Consider the following 22988-nt stretch of genomic DNA (forward strand, 5'->3'; position numbering starts at 1 on the left):
ACAAACCGTACGTCGTCGCCTCAGATGTGCAGGGATTGTCGCCAGAAGACCCGCCAGACGTCCCATTTTGACAGGAAACCACCGTCAAGACATCTACAGTGGTGCAGACAGCGCATACGCTGGACGGCCATGCAGTGGGGACAGATTCTATTCACTGACGAGTCTCGTTTTCACCTCAGCCACAGCGAAGATCGGATTCGAGTGTACCGACGTCGAGGCGAACGTTACGTCAATCATCGTGTCATGGAAGAAGATCGGTTCAGCGGCGGCAGCGTTATGGTATGGGGTGGGATTACAGCAAGACAGAGGACCCGTTTGATAGTGGTAGAGGGAAATCTCATTGGACAGCGCTACCGCGACGAGATCATAGGCCCTGTTGTTCTACCGTTTTTGCGTCGTCATGGCCCAGGCATTACCTTTCAACATGACAACGCCCGGCCTCATATTGCTCGACTTGTTCAGGACTCCGTTCAACAAAACAACGTGAATGTCATCCCCTGGCCGGATCGCTCCCCTGATCTCTCACCAATCGAGCACATGGGGGATGAGATGGATCGACGCCTTCGACGTCAACCACGTGTTCCACAGACACTCCAGGAACTTCGAAACATGCTCCAGCAGATATGGACAGATATCCCAATGGACTTTGTGCGACGCCTGGTCCATTCCATGAGACGAAGATGTGTTGCTTGCATCGCAACCAGAGGTGGACACACACGCTATTGATTTGTAAATTGACATTTTGGCATGTTCATGTTTTTTGTTTTTTTTCTGAAGTCAGTATGGCAAATTAAACCATTTGAACATTTACAGGAGTCTTTTATCTGTTGCAAACCGAAATTGTTTCAGATTTGGTAAAACAAACATAACTTTGAATGAAATCTTAATCAATGTCACAGGAACTTTTGTTGTTCTCTATACATACATAGTATGACCTTGTTCAAATGTAAGTTAATCTGAAACCTATTTGAACCATACAGTTCAAAACAACGCTAACCTTGCCAGACGTTTTCAATGTGCACTGTTTCCCTTTCAGCTGTTATCTACAGCGAGACCTGCAGGGATCAGAAAGACTGTAATCACGTGACATGTGACAGTTCCTAAAAGTTGGGCTGCTCTCATGGAGGATGTACCTGCCTGACTTCCGCCACTGCTGGTTCCTGCGCTCAAGGTATGATAAAGTTTATACATAGTGTTTACAATAAGTGGCATTTTTTCTCATAGCTGCTTAGGTAACTAAACATGATTCTCGTCTTATTTTTTCTCGAGATGCTAAGTGCATGTTTAAGTGAAATGTTACAATGCATAATTAAGAAACAGGTTTGAAGCATATGTACAGCTCTCAATACCTTTTAAGTCTGTGATCAATTGTTACACAAAGAAAGCACCGCCTCCTTGGTCTAGTGGCAGAGCGTTTGCATTGAGAGCGAACGGTCGGGCGTTCGATACCGCTTCACACCAAAAGACGTCAAAAGACGTTGTTGTTACCCTGCCTGACGCTCGGCATTTAGAGGCTAAAACAAGGACTGGTCGGCTCGTAGTCAGTATACTGTGTATGAGTGGGTATTCATGTTACACTGGAGCATGGTATGTCTGTGGGCTAGCTCAATAAAATCGGCATTAGTACGGACGGGTACTAGCAGCCACACATACACACACACGTGCAGGCACGTTGCTATATTAGTGCAATTATCCTGAACGCGACGTTAAATCTCATTTCACCTCACCCCGCCCCACAAAGAAAGCATGTAGAATGAATATAAGATGGAAAATTGACTATTCTGATTTCTGTGTTGAAGGATGCATCTTGTCCGTGATGTGTGTTGTCTTTTCTTCTTGTACTGTCATAGAATAACAGCGATGGCAGATCTGATATTATGATATCTGGCATAATATGCAGGTCTCAAGTTAACTAAGTGCATTTATTATCATTGGCAGTGACTCCAATTTGAGTGAGATGTGAATGGTTTAACTGAAAGCATTCTTGTACTTTTTATTGCATCGGTTTGAAAAAAAAAGTGGAGATATAGCGATCAGCATGTCCGTCCGTCCGTTCCGTGTCCGTAGCAGAACTCTAAAACGGTTAATATTTTTTGTTGAACTTGCTATACAGATCAATATAGTGATGAACTGGTGCTTTGTGATGATTTGGGATTTTTATGTTTTTATTTTTTTATAGTTTCATGACGACATGATAACGTTTCCGGAGCATACCATTGAATATTTATTAATGAAAATTGTTATACAGATCAGTCTAGTGTTGAAGCGGTGCCTTTTGATGATATGTATATTGAAAAAAATACTGAACAGCATTATTTTTCTTCCACTGAACTGAAGCCAAACGCCATTTCCGAATTGCACCAGATGTGCCACATCCTGATGACTCTTGTTATTCCGTATTTTCTTTTATAGTATAACTGACATTTTATCATCAGATGAGAGTACGATTTGCCTTTTTTGAGCCACATGCAGCGCCCGTGTCGACTGCGACAGCTGCAGATGTAGAGACAGCCGTGCTTCACACCACTACTACGATGGGCACTGTCTCTGTGGACGTGGATTTGGACCTGACATGTAAGTAATCAGGACGATTCTACCTTTTGAGAAATAACCAGTAAGGTGTTGTAAATATTGCAAAGCATGGAGAAAAGGAGCTACCAAGTTATATTAAATAGTGACTTTAAATGGTATCAACAACGTAATACATCTGTTAGAAGTCATACCATTCATATATCTTTGGATGAAACATGTTGTATAATTTAGAATATTATGTTGATATTAACTCTATGCTTTCCTTATTTCAGTGGCAAACAAACTTTGAGGCAGAGGATCAATCAACTATTTATTGTTTTTGCACCATTGTGTCTTCTGATATGTAATAAAATATACAAAAAAGTCTCCTTGTTTTCCTTATTCTTCCAATGTATTAGAGACATGTCCAGTGTTACGGAGCCTATTAACTGCCTTGATACAGCTATTCGTTTATTTCCTGCTGACTGAGACATACACGTACAGCAATTTTTTTTTTTTAAAACAAACATTTCTCTGTATATCCAGTCCAGTCCATGTAATGTTCCATTCTAATCATTAACTGATAGACACCTTGAAAAAAAGCGACAAAACCCTTTCCATAGACACAAGAAATCTCTGCTAAAAGCAGAGTTGTTTGAATGTAAAAGTTAATTGCATTATATATGCTGAGTCATGAGGATGTGTTCACTATCAAATGGTGATACCGGGTGTTCGGGAAAAGGTGAGCGTATCCTGCCGCACCGGTGCCTTCTATTACAAACACATGCAAAGTCAAGTCAATTGTTATCCTGAAAAGAAATACGGAATGACATGGTGCGGATCAAAATATGTAATTGCATCTGACGTCAGTTTTGTCACTGATGATTTGGAAATGTCCTTCATTTGTCTACCATAAAACCTTTAGCAAGGCCTTGCATGTTGTAACTTCAACACCACTCTCTATTCCAGTTTTCCAACTCTGTTCTAAAAGTTGAAAATGCTCTGGCATTCAAGCTTTCCAACTTTTGGCTTGAAAAATGAAAAACATGAAAGCTCATATTTGCTTTCCTCATTCTAATTTGAAGAATACTGTTTCATATTTCATAATTTTGAGTGGGATCACCCTCATAAGTAAAACATTGTTACTCTAGTTTTGTGACTTCGTTCATGTCTCAAAATTGGGGCCTCTATATGACTGAAACAATAATGTTTTTACTCACTCACCAATTTAAAATAGTAAATGAACGTTAAGTTGTCTACCCTATCAGACGTATTGGACTGTGGTTTTGTGTGTCTTTGTTTCATTCCACTCTGTGCAATATTTCAGCAATAAATTATCGAGTTTGGACAGGACAAGTAAGTTATATCATAATCAACGGTCCATGCTTTAAGAAAAATTGACACACAATCAACGAAGTCAACGAGTCTGATCACCCTAATCATTTAGTCGACTCACACTACCAACATAGGTTGATCGGGACATATTCTACTCCATACTAGTGTATAAATTCATGATGTATAATTGACGCTATTATTGTATAAAGGGGCACCCAGCAATATTCCAGTATTATATATCACGATCGGATGTAAATAATCGATTGTGGACCAGACAATGGTGATCACAAGAATCGATCCACGGAATATTGGGACATGCAATCAGCCAAGTCACTGAGCCTGACCTCCCGATCCATTTAATCACTTCTTATGACACGCATATGTTTCTGGGACCTATGTGCTTATCTGGAATCCCGACGCGTCAGATTGCCTCTGTTAATAAAAGAGAGGAAAGCAATGGTGCTAGCTGATCCTTTGTGAAATCCCTATTCTTTTCTACTGTGATCTATATTGATTGGAGAATAAAGTGTGTGATCAACTGCGAAAATTCTGGACCAAATGTATCACAAATGTCAACACATGGCGTAACATCCAAACAGGATTAATATGAAAAGATCACTTATAAAGATTTTTATAAAATAATTAATTCATTAGATATTTTAAACATGATTCTAATATACGGGGGCTGCTCAAAAAGTGTGAAACCTGACAAACAAAACCAACAATTATGAAATATTCTTTAAAAACATACACTTTTCATATCAGGCAATTCATATGTCAGGAACAAGTTTTCTGAAGCCACCCTAAAAAAACATTCACGGCAGGTTTTCGTTGTCGTCATAGTGCTTTCCACAAAAGTGTTGTTTCAGTTTAGGAAACAGGTAGAAATCACTTGGTGCAAGATCTGGCGAGTATGGAGGGTGAGGAAGCTCTTCGAACCCGCATTGTCTCAATGTCGAGAGGTGTAAGAAGAGGCATTCTCATGAAGTAGTAGAACTACAGCAGTCAGCATTTTTCACCGCTTTTCTTTGATAGAATCTCTCTGGCAATGACGCAAATCAGCATAGTGGACACCGGTAATCTTCTTTGACCTTCTTAGTAATCAAACAAGGATCACACCCTTTGCATCGCAGAATACAGTTGCCATCACTTTCTTTACTTGAATTTCTTTGGTGCCGGGGAAGTGGAATAGTGCCAGTCTATTGATTGACGTTTTGACTCGGGATCATAGTGGTAGACCATGTTTCATCACCCGTTACTAATATCTTTTGGAATTTGACGAATTCCTTTTCAATTAGCTCTAAATATTTTCTGGCAATGTCAGTTTCTTTAGAATTTATAAACTTTGGCACCCAACGAGCAGATATCTTATTCATCTGTAAATGTTCATAAATAATAGGTCCAATGGATCCATGGCTTAGACCTGTGTCTTCCTCAAGTTCGGCAAAGGTAATACGTCTATCTGACAGTATAAGTTTGTTTATCTCCTTGATTGAATCATCATTGATGGAAATTGAGGGACGTCCAGATCTAGGGTCATCATCAAGGCTTCTTCTCCCAGCCTTAAACATAGCTGCCCAACGTTTAACAATGTAATAGCGAGGGCTCTTATCACCATACGCTTGTGATGTGCGGTCATGAATATTTTGCAGAGTACTTTTATCTGAATCAAAACCTTGATGATTGCTCGTGCTCGTTCTTTTCCATTTCTGTGTCCATTTGGACTTATATCACGTTCAATTGGCTGTCACTTTTATACAAATGGCCTTAACAGACCATGTCCACTTGCAATAGAAGGTACCAGTGAAACAGTCTCATCTGTTTCATATGTAGATTTAAATTGACCCAAAACTATCCGCAAGACTGGATGACAAGAGGGATCCAATAGTCAACTTTCCCTTTCTGTCGAGCAATATTCCATCAACTCCAGCCCATGTCTACATTTCACAAATTTTGAGATCAAGCATGTACTTTCTATGACGCTTTTTAAAGAGTGTCATATCGCACTTTCTGAAAAGTTGTTTTATCGGGGTTACAACATTCAAGGCCTAAGCAAAGCTTTGAAAAGGTGTTATAGCAGAGAGCATTTCCAATCTTGATGCATCAGTGACAAATAGTGACGCAAAAGGCAATACCATATCTGGACTTGTGTCATATGTTTCCGTTTTTTTAGATGAACAATTGACATGCCTTTGTATGGGATATGTGACAGGTGCCACCGATGGTGAAAGATACGCTCAACTTTTCGCGAACAGCGGATATCATCACTTTTTTATGGTGATTCAAAGACACATGCTCATGATAAAGTCGGAATCGTACAATCATACATCTTTAGTCTAATATTTGTTTATAATTTATATCTTGCCAATCTTGTCTTTATGTCTTCCGTGTTCTAATCACACATTTGTTTACATTTCAGTGGAGGAAAAGAACATTCATCTAATACTTACCGCCGCTTTTTGTAAACAAATTTAATTCTTAGTGTTGTTTCTACTAAGATGGGTTTTTGATAATATGAGCTCACCTGGAAAGATATTCACCAGTTTATAATATCAGCAAAGACAGAAACTTAAAACAGGTTGCTGTCAGCATTGACATTCACTTTTGAATTATATTCTGCATTAATAGTCAGGAAATAAAAACGTCAACGCTAGAGAATAATCACTCTCGATTATCCCACTAAACAGATACCACTGAGTGTAGAAAGCAAACTAGTGGAATATTTTGATAAAAATGGATCACTGAAATCATGGATGACACCAGGTGTTCGCGAAAAGGACAAGCACGTCCTGCCCTATCAGTAGCATCCGCCACAATTTGCAAAAAAAGTATGTATTTGTTGCCTGACACTGCACAGAAATTCCCCTGTCATGCAAAGCGTCATGTAAACAAACCAGACTATCAAGTGAAGGTCAGAAATCCAGTCACACGATAGAGTATTTACTGATTTTATTGAAACTAAAAACAATATGTTAATATATTGTTGAAAATTCTTGAATAAAATTCAAAAACAGGAAGCAACAATTTCATGTACGCTCTAACATGGACTGTAATATATTATTTATGTTATTATACGCCAAGGATGTCATGTACAACATATTGGACAAACGGAGTGCTTGAGAGACAGAATGGGCGTCCATAAACAGATAAAGGACCCCATGCAAGGTTCATCCCCTTAAGCGCTCGACAAATGCGCAGCAGGAAAAGAAATAGAATTTAAGATATACCCTTTCTGTAAAATGAATACTGCTGATGCCCAGCAGTGTAAAGATAAAAGATTGTTTTCATTAAAAGGTTGTGCCCATCTTTAAATAAGTAGCACATGGTATATGAACTATATTTGTATTTATTGTGAATGTTACCACTGTCATTGTAAAACCGCGGTGTTATAACTGTAATCACTTCTCCCTGAAGATACAATTGAAACATGTAGAACAATTCGTGTCATTATTCCGTGACTTTCTTTTTTTATGTATTTCTTATATATAAAATCGTGTTGTCTATATATTTGAAGGATCATAAACATGACTAGATAGCTATCGTGGGTCATCAGATTCCCATAAATGAACGTGTTATCTACATTTCATGACATAACCGCGCACGGGAACATACGTCCTGCGTGCACCTGCTGTGCGCAGAATTACAACATCGTGACTCGCTGACAGGATTGGTGTTGGTATCATTTGAAACAGAAAGTATATAAGAGGATCAACCAAATGAAGACTTTACTTTGAAAGCTTTTCGCTTAACTCCAGACATGAAAGTAACACTGGTTCTCGTCATTGTCAGCACTATTATTGGTGAGTTGAAGATACTAACGGCTTTAATAGTTTAGTTAGTGTCTACGTTAGCCGATGAGATTTGTTATGTACATGTATTTTTTATAATGATAATAGTTCATATTATTCATAGATAATATTATTAATTTGCATTGCACCTTTATCCATGCTGGATATCAATGCGTTCTATTATAACTCCGGGAAATGAATCCGTGTGCACTCATTTCAGCTCCCTGGGAAATATATTACCTGATCTGCCTATGAGGCACTAGAAGACTAATAGTCACATAACCACCTCACCGAAAGGGGAACCCAATCACTGCTGAGTGAACAGAGGCATGTTTCGAACAAAGGCACTTGCCTTTGGAAAACACCACCTGTACTACTTGGGCTACAGTGTTGGGCAGGTCCAAGAAACTCTTAGGAATAAAGGCTGCCAAACACGCTCAGCCATCCAATTGCTTTCTTCCACAAACTGTGCTTAAAGCCTTGACTTGTGACCTCCAAACAGGATCACGTGCCCCAACTACTAATGAGATATTGTTTCTTTCGTTCAGCTGTGATCGCCAGCGAGTCCTGCAGGGATGACAACGACTGTACTCACACGACATGTGATAGTACCGGAAGGCTTGCCTGCTCTCATGGCGCATGTAGCTGTCTGGTTGCAAGCGATGGCTGCATGACAGGTAGGTCAGTTTACAAAATAGCGACCATAATAACTGCAGGCAACAAATTTCATATGTGAACGTTTTATTTGGGCATCTGAAAAGGTTCTCCTACAAGAAAAGGTGGTGACTATAAGTCAATAAACGAATTGGGTTTCACGCCGCTAATATAATTTTTTTGACAAATGTAGAAGGAACGACAAATATGATACAGAACAAAGATGATTACCATTTTGTTGAAACCATTGGCAATACAAAAAAAAACAATCATGGCGAATCTGTGATTCAAACCCACTACTAACACAGCGTCAGCAAAACGCTGGCACAAAACTGCAAATAGGACATGCCCTTTAAATACAAGCCTGCATCAAATGAATGATGGAATCTAGTTCAAACCTCTGACAAATGTCCTTTTTTTTGTCCTTTCTTGTTAAGAAGGAGGTTTATATTTCAGCAAATTGCACTGCAAATAGGACATGCCCTTTAAATACAAGCCTGCATCAAATGAATGATGGAATCTAGTTCAAACCTCTGACAAATGTCCTTTTTTTTGTCCTTTCTTGTTAAGAAGGAGGTTTATATTTCAGCAAATTGCACTGGCCGCGCTGACTGCGACAGCTGCACCTGTAGAGACACCCATGACGAACACCACTGCTTCGACAACCACTGCCAATGTGGACGTGGTGCACCTGTCGGCCCTGGTGGACCTGGCGGACCTGGCGCGTAAGTAACAATAGTTACAGTTGGAAGTTTTCGGGCATAGTTTTGGTTGCTACACTTGAATCAGTTTTACGTTTCATTGACTTTTTAATTATTGTCGAAAGAAAGTTGATGAATTTGTTTGCTTTTTATGCTTGTTTGGTTTTATGTCAGGGGCAAATGTCTAAATTTAGCTGGAATGTGATTTGGGACGTCAACGCTTTGATGGTGTTGGTTCAGAATGTTGGTGAAACACAATATTAGGAATATGATTTTAGTTGTGCATTTGTTTGTAAAACATACACAGTCGTCTTTGTATGGCATGCATATTTGTCTCATCTCATTTCAGTGGTAATACTTAAATCATTCGACATATAGTAACACTATATCAGTCCTGTTTGTTTGTTTGTTCGTTGTTTAACGCCGCACTCAGCAATAGTCCAGCTATACGACGGCGGTTTATAGCAGTCCTATGCTATGTGTTTGGATATATGGTAAATAATGTAAATGTAAAACGTCGACGTTTAGCAATCAGTGTCTATCATCTACCTTAACAGATTTCATCCGGCGTAAAAGGCAAAATTACAGTGAAAATTATATCAATGGATCACTGAAAATCAGTGATGACACCAGGGGTTCGTTCCGCAAAGCCATCGCCATCCACATCCATATTATAGTTCTTACTCCAATTCAGTTTCTTACTAAATATTCAAGTATGAAAATGCCACTTTTCTCTTACCTTTTTATTTTCAGAGGTAAATAAATCATGAAAGGAGGAAAACCCATGGAAATTATTCCTACCTTGTTGGATACACACATGTACACATGTGAAATAAACCTACTACTACCATTTACTGGTTTGTTTTGATGCTGTATATGTTTACTCTTATTGAATTGATGCGTTTCCTGCTTATACCTATGGAGAACATCCTGTGGTTATTCCGTGTTTCTAGCCTATCCTCGTCAGATCAAGATACAATGTTTGGATCTGGATTGGCTAGTCGTCGCTTTTCACTACAGGTCTAGTGACAGTCGCGACCCTCAAAGGGACGACATGAATTGGGTGGACAGGCCCGGTGGATTAGTTGATTGATCAACCGATGATCTGTCTGCTTCATACTCGACACATGCCCCAATGGTGTAAACCTTCGATTGGTTGGTTGGTTTGTTGTTTAACACCGCACTCAGCATTATACCAGGTGTATGACGGCGGTCTGTAAATAATCGAGTCTGGACCAGACAATCCAGTGATAAACATCATGAGCATCGATCAACACATTTGGGATTGGTGACTTGCATTAACCAAGTCAGCGAGCCTGACCACACGATCCCGTTAGTCGCCTTTTACGACGAGCATGGGTTGCTGAAGACCTATTCTACCCCGGAATTTCCACGGGACTGTAAACCTTAGTGACAACATTGCTGGGATACAATCTTGGCGTTTCGAAAATATAGTAAATAAAAGCGACAGAGGACAATTCCTTAATCAATGGAAATCTCTATTTAAAGTTTCCAACTAAATCATAAGCATGTGTTAACGAGAGATGATAGTGCAGCCGTTTCGTGAAAAATTGTGTACTTTATGATGAAAACATAACCTATAGTCGTAGGTTATGACATTCCAAACAGCTAAAGATATGGGGCCTCCCGACAAATCCAACATGGCCGCCTTGGAGGAAGTAAATTTTCTTTGGTGCCGGAGAAGTTCAATAGTGCCATTCTGTGGATTGACGTTTTGACTCCGGACCATAGTTGTAGACCCATGTTTCATCACCCGTTACTAATATCTTTTGGAATTTGACGAATTCCTTTTCAATTAGCTCTAAATATTTTCTGGCAATGTCAGTTTCTTTAGAATTTATAAACTTTGGCACCCAACGAGCAGATATCATATTCATCTGTAAATGTTCATAAACAATAGGTCCAATGGATCCATGGCTTAGACCTGTGTCTTTCTTTAAGTTCAGCAAAGGTAATACGTCTATCTGACAGTATAAGTTTGTCTATCTCCTTGATTGAATCATCATTGATGGAAATTGAGGGACGTCCAGATCTAGGGTCATCATCAAGGCTTCTTCTCCCAGCCTTAAACAGCTATAATAGCTGCCCAACGTTTAACAGTGTAATAGCGAGGGCTCTTATCACCATACGCTTGTGATGTGCGGTCATGAATATTTTGGAGAGTACTTTTATCTAAATCAAAACCTTGATCACTGCTCGTGCTCGTTCTTTTCCATATCTGTGTCCATTTGGATCTATATCACGTTCAATTGGCTGTCACTTTTATACAAATGGCCTCTACAGACAATATCCACTTGCAATGAACAACTCAAACAATGTACTACATTGACTAGTTCACTTTCTTATGGCCCACAGTTAAAACTTTGTCAGGTTTACAACTTTTTGACCAGCCTTCGTATATGAAAATGATTTAAAGCCACTTTGAAAGTTAGATGACAAATGAGAACACACGATATAGAGAACTTTATTGATGAAACACTTCATTCTTGACCATCTAAACGTTTTAGTTCAGGGCATTTTGTCAAAAATGAAAGCAAATGTCATCTGAAGTTAACTGGGAACAACAATATGTGAATGCTGGATTTCATGACAGATAACTTCTTTGTGAAATGGGGGATAAGATATTGGGGCATAATTGGTATTGGTACCAATTGTGCTCTTCCCCTCATTGTTGATTTGTTTCTCTATGAGCTTTTGCAGAATTCCTGTTCGGCTTAGCAACATTAAAACAGAGGAATTTAAACAAGAAGTTTAACATATGCTTCAGGAATATCGAAGATCTGATACAGTTCAATAATGGTCAAAGAGCCACACCCCTTCCACTGATTTTCCCACCTGTACTAGAAATAAAAGGTACCAGTGAAACAGTCTCATCTGTTTCATATGTAGATTTAAAGTGACCCAAAACTATCCGCAAGACTGTATGACAAGAGAGATCCAATAGTCAACTTTCCCTTTCTGTCGAGCAATATTCCATCAACTCCAGCCCATGTCTACATTTCACAAATTTTGAGATCAAGCATGTTCTTTCTATGACGCTTTTTAAAGAGTGTCATATCGCACTTGCTGAAAAGTTGTTTTATCGGGGTTACAACATTCAAGGCCTAAGCAAAGCTTTGAAAAGGTGTTATAGTAGAGAGCATTTCCAATCTTGATGCATCAGTGACAAATAGTGACGCAAAAGGCAATTCCATATCTGGACTTGTGTCATATGTTTCCGTTTTTTAGATGAACAATTGACTTGCCTTTGTATGGGATATGTGACGGGTGCCACCGGTGGTGAAGGATACGCTCAACTTTTCGCGAACAGCGGATATCATCACTTTTTTATGGTGATTCAAAGACACATGCTCATGATATAGTCGGAATCGTACAATCATACTTCTTTAGTCTAATATTTGTTGATAATTTATATCTTGCCAATCTTTATGTCTTCCGTGTTCTAGTCACACATTTGTTTACATTACAGTGGAGGAAAAGAACATTCATCTAATACTTACCGCCACATTTGGTAAACTATGAAGAAGAACCATACATTGTGATTGATTTGTGTTTCCCGAAACCACCGGGTTTTAAAGAAATATAACAGGTTTGGAGTGGTTAAATGTGGAAAATGTCTGACAAATATGCCATCATGATATATGCGAGTGGGATAGCTACTGTTTGGTGATCAAATTTAATTCTTAGTGTTGTTTCTACTAAGATGGGTTTTTGATAATATGAGCTCACCTGGAAAGATATTCACCAGTTTATAATATCAGCAAAGACAGAAACTTAAAACAGGTTGCTGTCAGCATCGACAGCATCTGCATTAATAGCCAGGAAATATAAACGTCAACGCTGGAGAATAATCATTCTCGATTATCCCACGAAACAGATGCCACTGGGTGTAAAAAGCAAACTAGTGGAATATTTTGATAAAAATGGATCACTGATATCATGGATGACACCAGGTGTTCGCGAAAAGGACAAGCACGTCCTGCCCAATCAGTAGCATCCGCCACAATTTGCAAAAATTGTATGTATTTGTTGCCTGACACTGCACAGCAATTCCCCTGTCATGCAAAGCGTCATGTAAACAAACCAGACTATCAAGTGAAGGTCAGAAATCCAGTCACACGATAGAGCATTTACTGATTTTGTTGAAACTAAAAACAATATATTAATATATTGTTGAAAATTCTTGAATAAAATTCAAAAACAGGAAGCAACAATTTCATGTTCGCTCTAACATGGACTGAAATATATTATTTATGTTATTATACGCCAAGGATGTCATGTACAACATATTGGACAAACGGAGTGCTTGAGAGACAGAATGGGCGTCCATAAACAGATAAAGGATCCCATGCAAGGTTCATCCCCTTAAGCGCTCGACAAATGCGCAGCAGGAAAAGAAATAGAATTTAAGATATACCCTTTCTGTAAAATGAATACTGCTGATGCCCAGCAGTGTAAAGATGAAAAAATGTTTTCATTAAAAGGTTGTGCCCATCTTTAAATAAGTAGCACATGGTATATGAACTATATTTGTATTTATTGTGAATGTTACCACTGTCATTGTAAAGCCGCGGTGTTATAACTGTAATCACTTCTCCCTGAAGATACAATTGAAGGTGAGGTGAAATTGGGTTTAACGTCGCGTCCAAGATCATTGCACTTATATAGCGACGTGCATGTACGTGTGTGTGTTTGTGTGGCTGCTTGTACTAGTCCGGACTGATGCCAATTTATAGTGCTAGTTCACTGAGATACCATGCCGCAGTTTAACATGAATACCCAACTCAGACACAGTATACTGACTCCGAGCCGACCAATCCTTGTTTTAGCCCCTTAATGCCGAGCGCCAGACAGGGTAACAAAAAGTACCATCTTTTAACGTTTATTGGTATGACGCGGCCGGGGATCGAACCCTGGACCTTCCGCTCTCCGGGCGGATCCTCTACCACTAGACCACGGAGGCGGTCAGATACAATTGAAACATGTAGAACAATTCGTGTCATTATTGCGTGACTTTCTTTTTATATATATTTCTTATATATAAAATCGTGTTGTCTATATATTTGTAGGATCATGAACATGACTACATAGCTATCGTGGGTCATCAGATTCCCACAAATGAACGTGTTATCTACATATCATGACATAACCGCGCACGGGAACATACGTCCTGCGTGCACCTGCTGTGCGCAGAATTACAACATCGTGACTGGCTGACAGGATTGGTGTTGGTATCATTTGAAATAGAAAGTATATAAGAGGATCAACCAAATGAAGACTTTAATTTGACAGCTTTTGGCCTAACTCCAGACATGAAAGTAACACTGGTTCTCGTCATTGTCAGCACTATTATTGGTGAGTTGAAGATACTAACGGCTTTAATAGTTTAGTTAGTGCCTACGTTAGCCGATGAGATTTGTTATGTACATGTATTTTTTATAATGATAATAGTTCATATTATTCATAGATAATATAATTAATTTGCATTGCACCTTTTTCCATGCTGGATATCAATGCGTTCTATTATGACTCCGGGAAATGAATCTGTGTGCACTCATGGGGGAATATATCCCTGGGGAATATATAACCTGATCTGCCTATGAGGCACTAGAAGACTAATAGTCTCATAACCACCTCACCGAAAGGGGAACCCAATCACTGCTGAGTGAACAGAGGCATGTTTCGAACAAAGGCACTTGCCTTTGGAAAACACCACCTGTACTACTTGGGCTACAGTGTTGGGCAGGTCCAAAAAACTCTTAGGAATAAAGGCTGCCAAACACGCTCAGCCATCCAATTGCTTTCTTCCACAAACGGTGCTTAAAACCTTGACTTGTGACCTCCAAACAGGATCACGTGCCCCAACTACTAATGAGATATCGTTTCTTTCGTTCAGCTGTGATCGACAGCGAGCCCTGCAGGGATGACAACGACTGTATTCACACGGTATGTGATAGTACCGGAAGGCTTGCCTGCTCTCATGACATATGTACCTGTCTGGTTGCAGCCAATAGCTGCGTCACAGGTAAGTCAGTTTACAAAATAGCGACCATAATAACTGCAGGCAACAAATTTCATATGTGAACGTTTTATTTAGGCATCTGGAAAGGTTCTCCTACAAGAAAAGGTGGTGACTATAAGTCAATAAACAAATTGGGTTTCACGCCGCTGATAATTCTTTTTAGACAATTGTAGAAGGAACGACAAATATGATACAGAACAAAGATGATTACCATTTTGTTGAAACCATTGGCAATACAAAAAACCCAATCATGGCGAATCTGTGATTCAAACCCACTACTAACACAGCGTCAGCAAAACGCTGGCACAAAACTACAAATAGGACATGCCCTTTAAATACAAGCCTGCATCAAATGAATGATGGAATCTAGTTCAAACCTCTGACAAATGTTTTGTCCTTTGTTGTTAAGAAGGAGGTTTATATTTCAGAAACTTGCAGAGACCGCCCTGACTGCGACAGCTGCATCTGTAGAGACACCCATATCGAACGCCACTGCTTCGACGGCCGCTGCCTATGTGGACGTCAGGCACCTGTCGGCCCTGGTGGACCTGGCGTGTAAGTAACCATAGTTACAGCCGGAGGTTGTCGGGCATAGTTTTGGTTGCTACACTTGAATCAGTTTTACGTTTCATTGACTTTTTAATTATTGTCGAAAGAAAGTTGATGAATTTGTTTGCTTTTTATGCTTGTTTGGTTTTATGTCAGGGGCAAATGTCTAAATTTAGCCTGAATGTGATTTGGGACGTCAACGCTTTGATGGTGTTGGTTCAGAATGTTGGTGAAACACAATATCAGGAATATGATTTTAGTTGTGCATTTGTTTGTAAAACATACACAGTCGTCTTTGTATGGCATGCATATTTGTCTTATCTCATTTCAGTGGTAATACTTAAATCATTCGACATATAGTAACACTATATCAGTCCTGTTTGTTTGTTTGTTCGTTGTTTAACGCCGCACTCAGCAATAGTCCAGCTATACGACGGCGGTTTATAGCAGTCCTATGCTATGTGTTTGGATATGTGGTAAATAATTTTAATGTAAAACGTCGACGTTTAGCAATCAGTGTCGATCATCTACCTAAACAGATTTCATTGGGCGTAAAAGGCAAAATTACAGTGAAAATTATATAAATGGATCACTGAAAATCAGTGATGACACCAGTGGTTCGTTCTGCAAAGCCATCGCCATCCACATCCATATTATAGTTCTTACTCTATATTCAATTTCTTACTAAATATTCAAGTATGAAAATGCCACTTTTCACTTACCTTTTTAATTTCAGAGGTAAATAAATCCTGAAAGGAGGAAAACCCATGGAATTTATTCCTACATTGTTGGATACATACATGTACACATGCGAAATAAACCTACTACTACCATTTACTGGTTTGTTTTGATGCTGTATATGTTTACTCTTATTGAATTGATGCGTTTCCTGCTTATACCTATGGAGAACACCCTGTGGTTATTCCGTGTTTCTAGCCTATCCTCGTCAGATCAAGATACAATGTTTGGATCTGGATTGGCTAGTCGTCGCTTTTCACTACAGTCTAGTGACAGTCGCGACCCTCAAAGGGACGACATGAATTGGGTGGACAGGCCCGGTGGATTAGTTGATTGATCAACCGATGATCTGTCTGCTTCATACTCGACACATGCCCCAATGGTGTAAACCTTCGATTGGTTGGTTGGTTTGTTGTTTAACACCGCACTCAGCATTATACCAGGTGTATGACGGCGGTCTGTAAATAATCGAGTCTGGACCAGACAATCCAGTGATAAACATCATGAGCATCGATCAACACATTTGGGATTGGTGACTTGCATTAACCAAGTCAGCGAGCCTGACCACACGATCCCGTTAGTCGCCTTTTACGACGAGCATGGGTTGCTGAAGACCTATTCTACCCCGGAATTTCCACGGGACTGTAAACCTTAGTGACAACATTGCTGGGATACAATCTTGGCGTTTCGAAAATATAGTAAATAAAAGCGACAGAGGACAATTCCTTAATCAATGGAAATCTCTATTTAAAGTTTCCAACTAAATCATAAGCATGTGTTAACGAGAGATGATAGTGCAGCCGTTTCGTGAAAAATTGTGTACTTTATGATGAAAACATAACCTATAGCCGTAGGTTATGACATTCCAAACAGCTAAAGATATGGGGCCTCCCGACAAATCCAACATGGCCGCCTTGGAGGAAGTAAATTTTCTTTGGTGCCGGAGAAGTTCAATAGTGCCATTCTGTGGATTGACGTTTTGACTCCGGACCATAGTTGTAGACCCATGTTTCATCACCCGTTACTAATATCTTTTGGAATTTGACGAATTCCTTTTCAATTAGCTCTAAATATTTTCTGGCAATGTCAGTTTCTTTAGAATTTATAAACTTTGGCACCCAACGAGCAGATATCATATTCATCTGTAAATGTTCATAAACAATAGGTCCAATGGATCCATGGCTTAGACCTGTGTCTTTCTTTAAGTTCAGCAAAGGTAATACGTCTATCTGACAGTATAAGTTTGTCTATCTCCTTGATTGAATCATCATTGATGGAAATTGAGGGACGTCCAGATCTAGGGTCATCATCAAGGCTTCTTCTCCCAGCCTTAAACAGCTATAATAGCTGCCCAACGTTTAACAGTGTAATAGCGAGGGCTCTTATCACCATACGCTTGTGATGTGCGGTCATGAATATTTTGGAGAGTACTTTTATCTAAATCAAAACCTTGATCACTGCTCGTGCTCGTTCTTTTCCATATCTGTGTCCATTTGGATCTATATCACGTTCAATTGGCTGTCACTTTTATACAAATGGCCTCTACAGACAATATCCACTTGCAATGAACAACTCAAACAATGTACTACATTGACTAGTTCACTTTCTTATGGCCCACAGTTAAAACTTTGTCAGGTTTACAACTTTTTGACCAGCCTTCGTATATGAAAATGATTTAAAGCCACTTTGAAAGTTAGATGACAAATGAGAACACACGATATAGAGAACTTTATTGATGAAACACTTCATTCTTGACCATCTAAACGTTTTAGTTCAGGGCATTTTGTCAAAAATGAAAGCAAATGTCATCTGAAGTTAACTGGGAACAACAATATGTGAATGCTGGATTTCATGACAGATAACTTCTTTGTGAAATGGGGGATAAGATATTGGGGCATAATTGGTATTGGTACCAATTGTGCTCTTCCCCTCATTGTTGATTTGTTTCTCTATGAGCTTTTGCAGAATTCCTGTTCGGCTTAGCAACATTAAAACAGAGGAATTTAAACAAGAAGTTTAACATATGCTTCAGGAATATCGAAGATCTGATACAGTTCAATAATGGTCAAAGAGCCACACCCCTTCCACTGATTTTCCCACCTGTACTAGAAATAAAAGGTACCAGTGAAACAGTCTCATCTGTTTCATATGTAGATTTAAAGTGACCCAAAACTATCCGCAAGACTGTATGACAAGAGAGATCCAATAGTCAACTTTCCCTTTCTGTCGAGCAATATTCCATCAACTCCAGCCCATGTCTACATTTCACAAATTTTGAGATCAAGCATGTTCTTTCTATGACGCTTTTTAAAGAGTGTCATATCGCACTTGCTGAAAAGTTGTTTTATCGGGGTTACAACATTCAAGGCCTAAGCAAAGCTTTGAAAAGGTGTTATAGTAGAGAGCATTTCCAATCTTGATGCAGCAGTGACAAATAGTGACGCAAAAGGCAATTCCATATCTGGACTTGTGTCATATGTTTCCGTTTTTTAGATGAACAATTGACTTGCCTTTGTATGGGATATGTGACGGGTGCCACCGGTGGTGAAGGATACGCTCAACTTTTCGCGAACAGCGGATATCATCACTTTTTTATGGTGATTCAAAGACACATGCTCATGATATAGTCGGAATCGTACAATCCTACTTCTTTAGTCTAATATTTGTTGATAATTTATATCTTGCCAATCTTTATGTCTTCCGTGTTCTAGTCACACATTTGTTTACATTACAGTGGAGGAAAAGAACATTCATCTAATACTTACCGCCACATTTGGTAAACTATGAAGAAGAACCATACATTGTGATTGATTTGTGTTTCCCGAAACCACCGGGTTTTAAAGAAATATAACAGGTTTGGAGTGGTTAAATGTGGAAAATGTCTGACAAATATGCCATCATGATATATGCGAGTGGGATAGCTACTGTTTGGTGATCAAATTTAATTCTTAGTGTTGTTTCTACTAAGATGGGTTTTTGATAATATGAGCTCACCTGGAAAGATATTCACCAGTTTATAATATCAGCAAAGACAGAAACTTAAAACAGGTTGCTGTCAGCATCGACAGCATCTTAATTAATAGCCAGGAAATATAAACGTCAACGCTGGAGAATAATCATTCTCGATTATCCCACGAAACAGATGCCACTGGGTGTAAAAAGCAAACTAGTGGAATATTTTGATAAAAATGGATCACTGATATCATGGATGACACCAGGTGTTCGCGAAAAGGACAAGGACGTCCTGCCCAATCAGTAGCATCCGCCACAATTTGCAAAAATTGTATGTATTTGTTGCCTGACACTGCACAGCAATTCCCCTGTCATGCAAAGCGTCATGTAAACAAACCAGACTATCAAGTGAAGGTCAGAAATCCAGTCACACGATAGAGCATTTACTGATTTTGTTGAAACTAAAAACAATATATTAATATATTGTTGAAAATTCTTGAATAAAATTCAAAAACAGGAAGCAACAATTTCATGTTCGCTCTAACATGGACTGAAATATATTATTTATGTTATTATACGCCAAGGATGTCATGTACAACATATTGGACAAACGGAGTGCTTGAGAGACAGAATGGGCGTCCATAAACAGATAAAGGATCCCATGCAAGGTTCATCCCCTTAAGCGCTCGACAAATGCGCAGCAGGAAAAGAAATAGAATTTAAGATATACCCTTTCTGTAAAATGAATACTGCTGATGCCCAGCAGTGTAAAGATGACAAAATGTTTTCATTAAAAGGTTGTGCCCATCTTTAAATAAGTAGCACATGGTATATGAACTATATTTGTATTTATTGTGAATGTTACCACTGTCATTGTAAAGCCGCGGTGTTATAACTGTAATCACTTCTCCCTGAAGATACAATTGAAGGTGAGGTGAAATTGGGTTTAACGTCGCGTCCAAGATCATTGCACTTATATAGCGAGGTGCATGTACGTGTGTGTGTTTGTGTGGCTGCTTGTACTAGTCCGGACTGATGCCAATTTATAGTGCTAGCTCACTGAGATACCATGCCGCAGTTTAACATGAATACCCAACTCAGACACAGTATACTGACTCCGAGCCGACCAATCCTTGTTTTAGCCCCTTAATGCCGAGCGCCAGACAGGGTAACAAAAAGTACCATCTTTTAACGTTTTTTGGTATGACGCGGCCGGGGATCGAACCCTGGACCTTCCGCTCTCCGGGCGGATCCTCTACCACTAGACCACGGAGGCGGTCAGATACAATTGAAACATGTAGAACAATTCGTGTCATTATTGCGTGACTTTCTTTTTATATATATTTCTTATATATAAAATCGTGTTGTCTATATATTTGTAGGATCATGAACATGACTACATAGCTATCGTGGGTCATCAGATTCCCACAAATGAACGTGTTATCTACATATCATGACATAACCGCGCACGGGAACATACGTCCTGCGTGCACCTGCTGTGCGCAGAATTACAACATCGTGACTGGCTGACAGGATTGGTGTTGGTATCATTTGAAATAGAAAGTATATAAGAGGATCAACCAAATGAAGACTTTAATTTGACAGCTTTTGGCCTAACTCCAGACATGAAAGTAACACTGGTTCTCGTCATTGTCAGCACTATTATTGGTGAGTTGAAGATACTAACGGCTTTAATAGTTTAGTTAGTGCCTACGTTAGCCGATGAGATTTGTTATGTACATGTATTTTTTATAATGATAATAGTTCATATTATTCATAGATAATATAATTAATTTGCATTGCACCTTTTTCCATGCTGGATATCAATGCGTTCTATTATGACTCCGGGAAATGAATCTGTGTGCACTCATGGGGGAATATATCCCTGGGGAATATATAACCTGATCTGCCTATGAGGCACTAGAAGACTAATAGTCTCATAACCACCTCACCGAAAGGGGAACCCAATCACTGCTGAGTGAACAGAGGCATGTTTCGAACAAAGGCACTTGCCTTTGGAAAACACCACCTGTACTACTTGGGCTACAGTGTTGGGCAGGTCCAAGAAACTCTTAGGAATAAAGGCTGCCAAACACGCTCAGCCATCCAATTGCTTTCTTCCACAAACGGTGCTTAAAACCTTGACTTGTGACCTCCAAACAGGATCACGTGCCCCAACTACTAATGAGATATCGTTTCTTTCGTTCAGCTGTGATCGACAGCGAGCCCTGCAGGGATGACAACGACTGTATTCACACGGTATGTGATAGTACCGGAAGGCTTGCCTGCTCTCATGACATATGTACCTGTCTGGTTGCGGCCAATAGCTGCGACACAGGTAAGTCAGTTTACAAAATAGCGACCATAATAACTGCAGGCAACAAATTTCATATGTGAACGTTTTATTTAGGCATCTGGAAAGGTTCTCCTACAAGAAAAGGTGGTGACTATAAGTCAATAAACAAATTGGGTTTCACGCCGCTGATAATTCTTTTTAGACAATTGTAGAAGGAACGACAAATATGATACAGAACAAAGATGATTACCATTTTGTTGAAACCATTGGCAATACAAAAAACCCAATCATGGCGAATCTGTGATTCAAACCCACTACTAACACAGCGTCAGCAAAACGCTGGCACAAAACTACAAATAGGACATGCCCTTTAAATACAAGCCTGCATCAAATGAATGATGGAATCTAGTTCAAACCTCTGACAAATGTTTTGTCCTTTGTTGTTAAGAAGGAGGTTTATATTTCAGAAACTTGCAGAGACCGTCCTGACTGCGACAGCTGCATCTGTAGAGACACCCATATCGAACGCCACTGCTTCGACGGCCGCTGCCTATGTGGACGTCAGGCACCTGTCGGCCCTGGTGGACCTGGCGTGTAAGTAACCATAGTTACAGCCGGAGGTTGTCGGGCATAGTTTTGGTTGCTACACTTGAATCAGTTTTACGTTTCATTGACTTTTTAATTATTGTCGAAAGAAAGTTGATGAATTTGTTTGCTTTTTATGCTTGTTTGGTTTTATGTCAGGGGCAAATGTCTAAATTTAGCCTGAATGTGATTTGGGACGTCAACGCTTTGATGGTGTTGGTTCAGAATGTTGGTGAAACACAATATCAGGAATATGATTTTAGTCGTGCATTTGTTTGTAAAACATACACAGTCGTCTTTGTATGGCATGCATATTTGTCTTATCTCATTTCAGTGGTAATACTTAAATCATTCGACATATAGTAACACTATATCAGTCCTGTTTGTTTGTTTGTTCGTTGTTTAACGCCGCACTCAGCAATAGTCCAGCTATACGACGGCGGTTTATAGCAGTCCTATGCTATGTGTTTGGATATGTGGTAAATAATGTAAATGTAAAACGTCGACGTTTAGCAATCAGTGTCGATCATCTACCTAAACAGATTTCATTGGGCGTAAAAGGCAAAATTGCAGTGAAAATTATATAAATGGATCACTGAAAATCAGTGATGACACCAGTGGTTCGTTCTGCAAAGCGATCGCCATCCACATCCATATTATAGTTCTTACTCTATGTTCAATTTCTTACTAAATATTCAAGTATGAAAATGCCACTTTTCACTTACCTTTTTAATTTCAGAGGTAAATAAATCCTGAAAGGAGGAAAACCCATGGAATTTATTCCTACATTGTTGGATACATACATGTACACATGCGAAATAAACCTACTACTACCA

The 22988-nt window shown here is 39.3% G+C and overlaps 3 protein-coding genes and 1 long non-coding RNA gene across 4 annotated transcripts in view; all 4 read left to right on the forward strand.

Annotated features, from left to right (window-relative positions):
• LOC125384278 (serine protease inhibitor Cvsi-2-like) overlaps positions 1–9839 on the forward strand; it is a 34829-nt gene extending 24990 nt beyond the window's left edge. Inside the window, exons 2-4 of the mRNA XM_048403069.1 lie at positions 8183–8311; positions 8878–9013; positions 9743–9839. Of these exons, the coding sequence (XP_048259026.1) occupies positions 8183–8311; positions 8878–9013; positions 9743–9752 (275 nt within the window). The 3' untranslated portion in view covers positions 9753–9839. The remainder of the gene's footprint in view (positions 1–8182; positions 8312–8877; positions 9014–9742) is intronic.
• LOC125384292 lies at positions 1057–2903 on the forward strand. Its single transcript, XR_007223173.1, has 3 exons — positions 1057–1171; positions 2436–2574; positions 2805–2903. It is a non-coding gene; the product is annotated as an uncharacterized LOC125384292 (long non-coding RNA).
• A 4369-nt stretch (positions 9840–14208) lies between the features above and the next one.
• LOC125384282 lies at positions 14209–16414 on the forward strand. Its single transcript, XM_048403076.1, has 4 exons — positions 14209–14365; positions 14907–15035; positions 15461–15587; positions 16318–16414. Exons 1-4 carry the CDS (start codon positions 14323–14325, stop codon positions 16325–16327), a joined length of 309 nt encoding a protein of 102 aa, XP_048259033.1. The 5' UTR covers positions 14209–14322; the 3' UTR covers positions 16328–16414.
• Positions 16415–20782: 4368 nt separating this feature from the next.
• LOC125384284 lies at positions 20783–22988 on the forward strand. The gene is made up of 4 exons (XM_048403078.1): positions 20783–20939; positions 21481–21609; positions 22035–22161; positions 22892–22988. The coding sequence occupies exons 1-4, from the start codon at positions 20897–20899 to the stop codon at positions 22899–22901; spliced, it is 309 nt and encodes a 102-aa protein (XP_048259035.1). The 5' UTR covers positions 20783–20896; the 3' UTR covers positions 22902–22988.

The sequence above is a fragment of the Haliotis rufescens genome, unplaced genomic scaffold, assembly GCF_023055435.1.
Source record: "Haliotis rufescens isolate VD_foot unplaced genomic scaffold, xgHalRufe1.0.p SCAF_3, whole genome shotgun sequence".
NCBI classification, from domain to species: Eukaryota; Metazoa; Mollusca; class Gastropoda; order Lepetellida; family Haliotidae; genus Haliotis; species Haliotis rufescens.